The sequence below is a fragment of the Sphaeramia orbicularis genome, chromosome 8 (assembly GCF_902148855.1).
Source record: "Sphaeramia orbicularis chromosome 8, fSphaOr1.1, whole genome shotgun sequence".
Classification (NCBI taxonomy): Eukaryota; Metazoa; Chordata; class Actinopteri; order Kurtiformes; family Apogonidae; genus Sphaeramia; species Sphaeramia orbicularis.
The window spans coordinates 7,852,167-7,863,727 of record NC_043964.1 but is presented as its reverse complement, the minus strand read 5'-3'; the positions used below and the strand labels follow the sequence as shown (position 1 = coordinate 7,863,727).

Sequence of the window (11,561 nt, the reverse complement as noted above, 5' to 3'; positions counted from 1 at the left end):
TTTAACTCTTAAACAAAGGGAAACATTAGTATTTGTCATTATTTCTAGGTTATTCTCTTATTATTTGAATGTGAATCTGAATGTGGAACTTGAGCTAAAGTTGTTTTAACATCCTTAACTGTTTATATCTTTGGTGTCATTTTTAATAGTGTCCGGTTTTGGTCCGCGGGCCGTCCGTTTGACACCCTTGACAGCAGTAAACCCGCCCTGCCTGTTGTGTAGTGCAGTTACATGATGCGTCCACCAGGGGCGCACTGTCCTCATCTCATTCTGTTTTCTCACACGAAGCAGAAGCAGCAGCCACTGAGACCCCAGCGGCTGCAGTTCTGGCGCATGCGCGTTAGGAGGACGCTAATTGTGTTGATATGTGTGCTGCGGGTTTAAATGATTATTGATTATTGATGGTTTTCGGAGCGCGTCCTCCCGCGGCCCAGCCTGATGGAAAACCCCAGAGACCTGGTGAGTTGTGCGGCTTCTCTGCCCGGTGCGTCCGGTGTCTGTGACCCAGAGCGGAGGGTCCGGCACGGAGGCGGAACCCCGTTCACAAAGCACGGGTTTTAAAGTTCAGTGGGTCCTCCACGACAAGAACCAGAGAAATGAAATAAAACAAAGACCAGATCTGAAGGAGGCGCAAACAAGTGTCCGTTCGGCGCACATGTCGCCTGCAAACTCGTGCGTAATTCTCCCCAAATGGATCCATTCATGGCCGTTTGGCTGCTTTTTTCCGCTGTCTGCTTTGACAACCCTCAGTGCGCTTCACTGACCTCAACTTTAAATAAATAAAACCTGTCAAGAAACACTTTAACACACATTCAAATTGGTTTTAATTTAGGAAAAAACCTAGATTTTACTGCGATTTTCCCATTTTAACGTCCCATCTGCGCGCACAGAGGAGTTAAATACAGTAAATGACATGTGATGAAGGCAGATGCGGCTGCTGCAGGTGAATGAAACTGACGCCGAATTCAACAGAAGCTTCAGCGGAGTCTCAGACAGCCACTGGTTTGGCCGGAAAGGCTGAAACCAGGCCGGCCGACGGAAAACACCGTTAAATCGGTGTATTTTTGGGGACGATCCGGTTCGGAGTCCGCGGGTTGACACCGCCGCCACCTCCGGTTCTGTGTCTCCCTCTCCTCGCTGTCAGTCAGCCTCTCTCTGCCTCTCTCTCTCCGCACTGCGGTGGTCAATGCAACAGCTGTCTGTCTGTCTGTCTGTCTGTCTGTCTGTCAGCATTTAATCAGAAAACACACAGAAAGTCAAGCGTTAAACTGATGAAGCAGTGTCAAAGGACGAGGATTTCCTACATTTTAATGTAAATACCACAACATCTGATGTGAATGAACAGTTAATAACAGAAACTATAGAAGTAATAATAATAATAATAGTAATAATAGTAATTATTGTTATTGATGTAATAATAATGATAATAATAAAAGTGATAATTCAAATAACAATAGTAATAATATTAATAATAATAATGATAGTAGTAGTAGTAATAGTAGTAGTAGTAGTAGTAGTAGTAGTAGTAATAATAATAATAATAATAATAATAATAGTAATAATAATAATAGACATCTACAGGCAGGTTTACTTCAGTCAGGTGTGTCTGTGATGTCATCAGTCACGTGACCCCGTCTGTCCCCAGGCGGAGCGTCCATCCAGGAAGCGGCGTGACTCCTTTGGGATGTTGGACGGTGGCGACGAGGATCGTAGCAGCTGCAGCACTGAGTCCAGCGCAGGCAGTGGCGCCTCCAGCCCCGAGGACAGTGAGGAGGAGGAGCCTCAGCTGGCCCCGCCCACCTCTGTGTCACCCGGCCTGACCGTCATCAAGACCAATGGACAGGTGTACACCTACCCCGATGGGAAGGCCGGCATGGGTCAGTCCACCTGAGACACAAAAGACCATAAGATGAGAGATGTCTAGACAGAATCCCAGGTCAAACAGAGGTCAAACCCAGGTCAAAAAGAGGTCAAACCTAGGTCTATACCCCCTAACACCCAGGACAAACCCAGGTGTAGATACCAGCTGACCTCTGGATAAAGTAACCTGAGGGTAAATGAAGCTGTGATATTTTAACCGTTAACATCAAACCTTTTTTCCTCAGCAACCTGTGAGATGTGTGGGATGATCGGAGTCCGAGATGCCTTCTACAGTAAAACCAAACGTTTCTGCAGCGTGTCCTGCTCCAGAAGTTACTCATCCAACTCTAAGAAGGCCAGTATCCTCGCCAGACTGCAGGTCCGAACATGAAAACCACACCCACGATGGCCTGGACATGAAAACCATGACCATAACAACCACCAACCCTGATGTTCACTGTGACGTGTCTGTGTATTTAAGGGGAAACCTCCAACCAAAAAGGCAAAAGTCCTGCAGAAACAGCCCCTGATGACCAAACTGGCAGCGTACGCCCAACACCAGGCCTCGCAGCAGAGCAGCACCAAGAAGAACCGTAAGTCCACCACCGAGGGGCATCTGGTTCAGATCTCAGTCTGATCACAGTTGTCGAAGGTCTGTTTATTGTGTGTTTCAGTTTCTGTGGAGGCCTTCGACTGGGGTCGGTACCTCGGAGATGGAGACGTGGCAGGAGCCCCCGTCAGCTGCTTCAAACATGTGAGACCACACCTTGTTTGGACATTAAATACAGACCAATGACACCTGAACGCAGATCCTGATGTTACGTCTGAGAGTTTGTGCTTGGAGTCCAGGTCCTGGTTTGATGTGTAGGATGAAGTTTTTTTTTTTTCTTTTACAAGAAATCTCAGGAAAGGTTTTAACTCATAAATCAGACGAAGCACAGGCAGGTCAGGTCTTCAGGTCAGGACATTTGATTCAGAAACAATACCAGACCGACCTTGATGACCACAACACACCTTAAAGTCCAAACATACAAAACACTGTGGTATTGATAATGATGTCGTTGTTGATGATGTTGTTGTTGTGGAGGTGCCAATGGGGAAGTCATGGGGCGACATCAGTGAAGGTGTCCGAGTCGAGGTCCCCAACACCGACTGCAGTCTACCCATTAAGGTCTACTGGATAGCTGGCGTCATCAAACTGGCCGGTAAAAACATCTGAACATTTCATAGACAAGATGTGTGTGATGTTCATGTCAGCCCTGATGGATTTGGTTCTGGGAACAGGTTTCAAGGCTCTTCTGAGGTACGAGGGCTTCGATGGCGACTCCGCCAGAGACTTCTGGTTAAACCTGTGCATCCCGGACATCCACCCGGTGGGGTGGTGTGCAGCCGGAGGAAAACCATTGGTCCCCCCACAGAGTAAGACACTTATGCCATGTTTCCACTATGTGGAACTGGTTCCACTCAACTCTGGTACCAGGTCCTATTCCTGGAGACCGTTTCCATTACAGGATACTACCGACTTTAGAGTACCTGGTTGTCATAGCGACACTGCACATAACTTCTGTGACAGCTGCTCAAAGAGTTGCTGATTAAGTCGTTTGTTGTGTGTTGTCCCGTCAAGCTCACGCTGAATTTTTTTCACCGTCCACCAAGGACAGAACTGTCTGAACCTCCTGGACCAACCACGGTGTGGTTCTGTAGGCGTTCATAATGGATGAACCTACTGATATGTTTACTGTCAACGTCAGAATCTGTTTTGTTTTAAAATGGCAGGCCAGGCATTGATGACACAATGATGCAGAGACAACTCTCTGACCAATTAGTGGTCTGCAGTGTTTACACGTCACATTTTAGTATCCCTTCCCCCATTTTGAAACCTCAGTGGAGCGGATACCAAAAACCTAGTACCAGGTACCAGATTCCAGGTTCTTTTACGTAATGGAAACGTTAACAGGTTGAGTCGAGTCGAGGTGGTACAACGTAGTGGAAACTTCAGCATTAGAACCTCCAGATTGTGGACTGTAGAGGTGCTGGGTCTTGTTCTCTGGTTGAACTTCTGTTTTCCATGAACCTGTGATGGTCTAACACAGATGAATGTGTGTCTTCAGCCATCCTGCACAGATTCACCAACTGGAAGAGTTTCCTGATTAAAAGACTGACTGGATCCAAGACGCTGCCGCCGGACTTCACCCTCAAGGTCCCCCCCCAAAACAGTAAAACTGTCAATCAGCCAGTAGGAACCAGTGGTGGAACCAGATGGAGGTAGAACCCAGGTTCTCTGGTCATCCTCCTTCTACATCCTCCTGTTTCCTACTGGACTGAAGTTTAAGGTTCACTATTTTCACGTGTTTAATCATCATCACATCACATTAATTTGACATGAGGTTTAGTTCAGAAATGTCCTTCCAACGCTGACCATCTGTAGAAGGTCGGTGCTGGTCCTCATCTCACAGTCTGCTATCTGTTCTTCCACTGGTCAACGCCAGACAACTCCTAACGTCCTCTGTCTTCGTCCCGGTCCAGGTTCAGGAGAGCATGCAGTTCCCGTTTAAGAAGCAGATGAGGGTGGAGGTGGTGGATAAGACTCACCTGTGTCGGACTCGTGTGGCGCTGGTTGAACAGGTCTCTGCCGCCGCCCCCCCTTTCCTGCGATGCGTTCGCTGTCGTTTAATGTGACTTCCTGATGGCGTTGCGTTTGCGTTTCCAGGTGATCGGCGGCCGGCTGCGACTCGTGTACGAGGAGTGCGAGGACGGGACGGATGACTTCTGGTGTCACATGTACAGCCCATTGATCCATAGCATCGGATGGTCCCGGTCCATCGGACACCGCTTCAAACGCTCAGGTGGGTCACCTCGGACCAGAACCAAGAGTACGACAACTTTAGAGTTCAGTGTAGAAGACGTGTCCATGTTAGGAACGGCAGAATCGGGTTTTTCAGGTTCCTTAAGTCTCACAATGACCCCGTTTACACTGATCCTCTGATCAATATCTGATTATTATTGTTCATGTAAACAGTCTAATCTGATCTGTTTGATCTGTAATCTGATTACAATCAATCAGGTGAACACCTCATGGGTTTGTCCCAGTCCTCCATGTCTTCACACATGTAAATAAGTTCATCTGAACATGTGGAAAAACTACTGAATCATAGAAAACACAAGTGACGTAGATGACAGGAACAGGAAGTTGGATTCTACATACAAACAAACTCTGACATAAATCCAATAATGGACTGAAACAATGGAACCAAGGTTTATGGATTATCCTATTTACAAAGTGACTGTAAATGCATCACATCTGATTATTCCAGTTATCAGGTTATTAACAGTTATTGAATTTATATCATCATGGAAACGGGTTCATTGATCCATGAGGGCGGAGCTGAAGACATTATGTCCGTGTGGATCTGAAGCTGCAGTGTTGATAATGCTCAGACCAATAAGTCGATCAGTTTTAATCACCTTCTGCTGATGAAGATGAAGATGATTGTCTTTGTTTCAGACGTGTCCAAGAAGATGGATGGACAAATGGACGCTCCAGGACAATTGTTCGCCAAGGTGAGAACATCAGTGCCGTCATGAGCGTCTCCTGCATCTGTAGAATTTAGGTGTCGCCACCAGATTTGGGGCGGGGGGGGTAGAAGCTTCTCCTTCTCCTCCTTCTTCCTCTTCTTCTCCTTCTTCTTCTCCTTCTTCTTCTTGGTCTCTTCTTCCTCTCCTTCTTCTCCTTCTTCCACGTCGTGTAACACCGTCGGTTTTGTTCTGTGTCCAGGTGAGGGAGGTGGACCAAACCGGGTCCTGGTTCCAGGATGGGATGAAACTGGAGGCCATCGACCCCCTCAACCTGTCAGCCATCTGCGTCGCCACGGTTCGAAAGGTGAGGGGTGGTGGGGGCGTGTCCTATGGGTCAGAGGTCGAAGGTTTACTGGGGAATCAATGTTGGAGAAGATGGCAGTGTTTCCGCGGTAACTACGGAGCCTCTGAATGTCCAAATATGGTCATATCTGATGACCATGAAAAGATGAAGAACTGTATTTGACACCAATTACTGACCTGTATTGACAGGATTAGTGGATCAGCCGGTATTAAACAGTTTAGATCAGTAGATGGTTTAGGTTAAAGGTGGACGTTTGGGTCTTTAAGGGTTAAAGGTGGACGTTTGGTTAACCCTGGTTAAAGCCTCGGTTCTCTCCGGTTCTGTCTGGTCCAGGTCCTGGCTGACGGGTACCTGATGATTGGCATTGACGGGTCGGAGGCAGCCGATGGGTCCGACTGGTTCTGTTACCACTCCACCTCCCCCTCCATCTTTCCCGCCGGCTTCTGTGAGATCAACCGCATCGAACTGACGCCACCTAGAGGTTTGACCTGGACCAGGATGAGTCCTATCCAAAACACATGTAGAAGGCTGGATATGGGATGTCTGAGTCTGACTGGTTCTGGTCGGGTTCTGTTTGTGTTCAGGTTACGTGAACCTTCCCTTCAGGTGGTTTGATTATCTGAAGGAGACCAGGTCTGTGGCAGCGCCGGTCCAGCTCTTCAACAAGGTGAAGGACAATAAAAAAACGAGAATTAGATGTTAAAAAAAAAAGGACAAAAAAACACATGATAAAACAAATAAAAACACATGATAAAACCTCCTCCTCCTCCTCCGCTTCAGGACGTCCCGAACCATGGGTTCCGTCCAGGTATGAAGCTGGAGGCCGTCGACCTCATGGAACCCAGGCTGGTCTGCGTTGCCACGGTAACCCGTGTCATCCATCGGTTGCTACGGATACATTTCGACGGCTGGGAGGACGAGTACGACCAGTGGGTGGACTGTGAGTCTCCAGACCTGTACCCGGTGGGATGGTGTCAGCTGACTGGGTACCAGCTGCAGCCGCCGGCCGTTGGAACAGGTTCAACTGCACCTGAACACCACCCCCCAGACCCAAACACAACCCCCCAGACCCAAACACCACCCACCAGACCCAAACACCACACCCCAGACCCAAACACCACCACCAGAACCAAACACCACCCATCAGACCCAAACACCACCCCCCAAACCCCACCCACCAGACCAAAACACCACCCACCAGAACCTTAACACCCACTAGATCCAATCACCAGAACCAAACCCCACCCACCAGATTGAAACACCACCCACAAGACCCAAACCCCACCCACCAGAAACAAACCCCACCCACCAGAACCTTAACACCACCCACCAGACCCTTAACACCACCCACCAGATTGTTTCTGGTCCAGATTGAACCGATCCAGTTGAATTGTGGACTTCAGTAACCTGTGATTGTCAGCGTTTGGAGTTTCATCACATGGTAGATGTTGTGTTTGTGTTCCAGGTTGCAGAGACCTGCAGGGGGCGGCGTCCAAACAGCGGAAGAAGTCTCAGCAGTACAAAGGCCAGAAGAAGAGTGAGTGTTGACATTTGATCAGATGTTCCTCAGATGTTCTTCAGATGTTCTTAAGATATTCCTCAGATGTTCTTCAGATATTCCTCAGATGTTCTTCAGATGTTTCTCAGAGGTTCTTAAGTTGTTCTTCAGGCTGGTCTCACCCTGATTCTAAACCTCTTTCCATCTGTCAGAGAGGAAGCTGCCCATCGCTAAGCGACCAGTCAGCCTGTCTGGCGCCATGGTAACCGGCGTACCCAGGAGTTTGTCAGGAGATGAGAATGAGACCCCGCCCGATTACCCATCACCCCCTCCTCCTGCATCAGCAGCCCAGCCCTCGTCTGCAGATCCAGGGAGTCCTGGACCGGAGCGGACAGCAGGTATTCAGGCCTCTTATTCCATACCATGGTCTCAGAGGTCACAGCGCCCTCCGGTGGTGTCGTCGTCATGAAGATAAATGAGTATTTGTACAGTTTTCATATGTGGTTCTGAAGTTTTCAGATACTTCTGAAGGTGTTGCTGGGTCCGTTCTGATGGGTTCTGTTTTCCTTCTAAGGCTTTTTCAGGTGTTTGGTTCTGATGGTTCTGATCTCTAGTCTGGACATTTAGAAGGTTTTTAGATGGTGTTGGTGTTGAACAAACCCAGCACAGTTCCACTCTTCCACCACCAGAGGGCAATGTTAACTCCTGAAACATCTGAGCATTTATGAAAGTCACAGAAAAATATTAAACACTGAACACAGACCAACCCGGATCCAAGATGAACGTCATATAGTCAGATATGTAGAACCTGGTGGAGATTAAAAAAAAAAAAACATCCAGAAACATTTGAGGGAAAATTTATCCCAAAACAATCAGAAAAACCCATGAAAGCTGAGCAGGTGAACTAATCCAACACGCCTCCGTCTGCTTCTGCAGCTTCAACCATCAAAGAGGAGACGAGCGAACAGACCGAGGCAACAACGGTAACCACGGAAACAGAAACCAACGGGTCCTCCTGAGGTCACGTGACCTTCAAAGCCTTCATTCATCAATGAACACGGACTGTTTCATCCAATGGAAAAAGAAAAAAAGACGATGGAGGAGGAGGACGACGACTCAAACGCTTCCTCTGAGGGGAAAAAAAAAAGCACTTTTTTTATGCTGATTATTTAAAGATGTTTGTTGTTTGTACGTGTTTGTGATGTGTTCAGGAGCTCAAACTGGACGTGAAAATATGGATTCTGATGCTGTATAATGTCATGTTGAGATTAACAGTCATTTAAAACCAGTGGTTCGGAAGAAAAACAGTCGACAAGAGCCACAAACGTTAATGCACTTACTTGTTTTTGTTTGTTTTGAGCCAAACTCGTTCCTTTCATTTGTTCAACACATCGGGAAGAAAAAAAAAAACAGCAAAATATAAAAGAAGTTTGGCGAAAGGTTTTATACAGTTTTTCTACGGAAAAGTCGTCTTCATCAAAAAGAAAAAAAAAAATTCTTTTTTTAGTTGCAGTTGTTAAAAAAAATATTGGAGCCACAGTTTATTATTAATTATTTTAACATCTTCACTTGAATTTAATAATTAAAAACTAAATAGATGATTAGAAAACAAGTGATATTTTAACAAAAACTCATATTTAGAGAGAAAAATCTGAATATTTCAAGGAAAAAGTAAAATATTGAGGCAATATTTTGGGATGAATAAAGTTGCGATATTTTGTGACAAATGAATTTGAAGGAAAAAAGTTGTAATGTTATGAAATAAATTAAATCGCAGTATTTCAAGATTAATGTATCTGCACGATTTTCAGGAAAAAAGTCACAGTATTTTGAAAAAACTACATCTGCAGTATTTCAAGGGAAAAAGTCTATGTTACAAGAAAATAAATTCCCAATATTTTGAGCAGAAGAGTCACAATATTACACGAAAAATCAAGTTTGGATGTTTCAAGAGAAAGTCGTAGTGTTTTCTCAAAACATGACACATTTCCTCTTAAATCCTCAGTTTGGCCTTAAAACGTCAAAGAAAAAGATTAAATTAGAATTTAAGAAAATGTTACAAGAACATTATTTTAAAAAAAAAACTTTAAGAAAAGTTTATTTAATGAATGTATTATCTAATAAATCTATCATCAACTATAGTTTAAAATAAAGGATCTTTTCTAAATTAAAACTATAGAGAAAAACTGGGAAATGAATGTTAAAAATAAACAGAAGTAAAATAAAAATGATAAAGTAAACATGAAATATCTATTTTAAGTTGGGGTTTAGACTTTGTTGAATATTTAGTTAATTTGTCGTGTTTTTCATCGGATGTTTCTTTAAACGCCGTCCGTTCCATGAGATTCTTGTTTTGTGGTCTAAATGAGCTTCCGTACATCTGATGACGGTTCCGACCTGTTGCTCATGCTGTAAATCGTAGTTTGTGTCGATGTTTCGTAGTGAATCTCGTGGTCGTTTTCTACGTCGACGCTGGTGTTTGCCGTCTTTTTGTATCTCAGTCGTCTTCTTCGTATCTGGTGCTATCAATCGGAGGAATCATCAGCTCGTTTATAGTGTTTTTACGGATCATTTTCACAAACTGTTGGTGACGAATGTCTTTCTAGTGTTTTCGTCGCAGTTGTTTGCGACGGGTTTGTACATGTTTACGTATGTTAAAAGGAGAAAACACCGGGTTTACCGACACAAAATGGGACATTAATGTGAATACGACCATTGTGTTTCCGTTAAATTCAGCGTTTTCTCCTTCAGTTTGCGATTAATGTTCAATATGTGAAACAAACGGACAGAAGTTTATCCTGTCGGGTTTTACTGAAAACGGAAATTAGACTCTGATGAATCCTGTAATTTGTAAAAACAGGACAACGCAGCTGTAATCATAGAACTGTTGGTCCAGGTGTCAGTCATTGTTGCATCACGTGAACATAAAAAATGTTGATAGTAAAATAGAACAAGTGGAAAAATAATCTAATCCGTTTTATATTTGTACAGTTTAGTTGGATTTGGATTCTCAAGGTCACATTAAAAACCTGAAAACAGCTAAAAATCATATTTGTCTTAATCAAATCAATTCAAATATTTCTTCGTTTATTTTAAGCCCCCATACAAACCCATTTTTCAAATTGTCAATAAATTCCATGCCATGTGACGTGACTGATGCTTCGACTCAAATTCTCTAATCATAACAAAGTGTCTAATTTCTTTTTTTTTTTTTTTAATTATATGTCTGTATTATGTGACCTGTTAATGGCAGAGTTTTAATTGACTACGACATGAGACACGGAGACGAAATAAAGTGTGAAAGTGTTTTTAACGAGTCGGGAATCAAACAGATGAGGTTATGAAGAAAACAAAGATGGTTTATTTAGGAATTAAACTAAGATCTAAGTTTGGTTTTCAGGGTAAATTTATTCTAAACTGTCAGAAAAAAGTTAATTTAGCACAAAATGTTCTATAATCCTGGGTCTAAATGTTGGATCATTTCTTTTCAAATGCTCCATTGTTTACACATAAACATTGAAAATCAGTGGAATCTGGAATCTGATGACACTTAAAATATGTGTGTGTCAGAAAGAATTCAGTTCAAGTCACTAAAACTGGACCAAAGCCTGGTCTAAACAAACGTCCCAGTGGATAGAAGCGTCTCTGCATCCTGATTGGTCGACGAACCTGCCCACCTCGTCCATGTCCGTTCATCCACATGTTTGTGTTGTGAACATGTTTAATGAGCTCTAAACCAGTCTATATATAGATACAGATCTACAAACTGTAGAAGTACAACACAGTAAATGTAGTTATGAACCCATGGACATTTCATGGAGCTTTTTTACTAAGTGCAGTTTCTGGCAGCATGATTGTACAGAAAAGAAGAAGGAAAAGGGTCCAATAAATGACTCCTTTTACACTTTTCATGCATTGTGTTTCCTGGTGTTATTTACTGGACTCTTAGAATTTGAGAATGTTTCAAACCTTTACTGGACTGGTCATCGGTGCCCCCCAGTGGCCCAGGAGGAAGGCGACCCCAGTGACCCTGGAGGAAGGCACCCCCCAAGTGGCCCTGGGGGAAGGTGCCCCCAAGTGGCCCAGCAGGAAGGCGCCCCCCCAGTGGTCCAGCAGGAAGGCGCCCCCCCAGTGGCCCTGGGGGAAGGCTGTACACTCCACAAATGATGTGAACTCATTTCATTAGAACTGGAGGGAAATTTGTCCTCGGCATCTGAATATACAAAGAGTACATAGCATTAGCATTGGCATTAGCATTGGTGTTAGCATGAGCATTGGTGTTAGCATTAGCATTAGCACACAGTAGTAGGTTCCAGTGATGGT

General features: G+C 44.4%; 1 protein-coding gene across 1 annotated transcript; it reads left to right on the top strand.

The window, feature by feature from the left end:
* Nucleotides 1–281: 281 nt before the first annotated feature.
* LOC115423757 (MBT domain-containing protein 1-like) lies at nucleotides 282–11,145 on the top strand. Its single transcript, XM_030140795.1, has 18 exons — nucleotides 282–459; nucleotides 1,646–1,877; nucleotides 2,106–2,239; nucleotides 2,342–2,453; nucleotides 2,535–2,614; nucleotides 2,948–3,065; nucleotides 3,145–3,279; nucleotides 3,972–4,060; nucleotides 4,387–4,485; nucleotides 4,571–4,706; nucleotides 5,366–5,421; nucleotides 5,636–5,740; nucleotides 6,074–6,221; nucleotides 6,325–6,407; nucleotides 6,521–6,758; nucleotides 7,206–7,277; nucleotides 7,451–7,636; nucleotides 8,175–11,145. The coding sequence occupies exons 1-18, from the start codon at nucleotides 439–441 to the stop codon at nucleotides 8,255–8,257; spliced, it is 2,127 nt and encodes a 708-aa protein (XP_029996655.1). The 5' UTR covers nucleotides 282–438; the 3' UTR covers nucleotides 8,258–11,145.
* Nucleotides 11,146–11,561: the final 416 nt, after the last annotated feature.

Coding starts and splice junctions, on each gene's coding strand:
- LOC115423757 (XM_030140795.1), top strand. CDS start 439: ATGGAAAACCCCAGAGACCTG. Junction 460..1,645: donor TGGAAAACCCCAGAGACCTG/GTGAGTTGTGCG, acceptor GTCTGTCCCCAG/GCGGAGCGTCCATCCAGGAA. Junction 2,454..2,534: donor GAGCAGCACCAAGAAGAACC/GTAAGTCCACCA, acceptor TGTGTGTTTCAG/TTTCTGTGGAGGCCTTCGAC.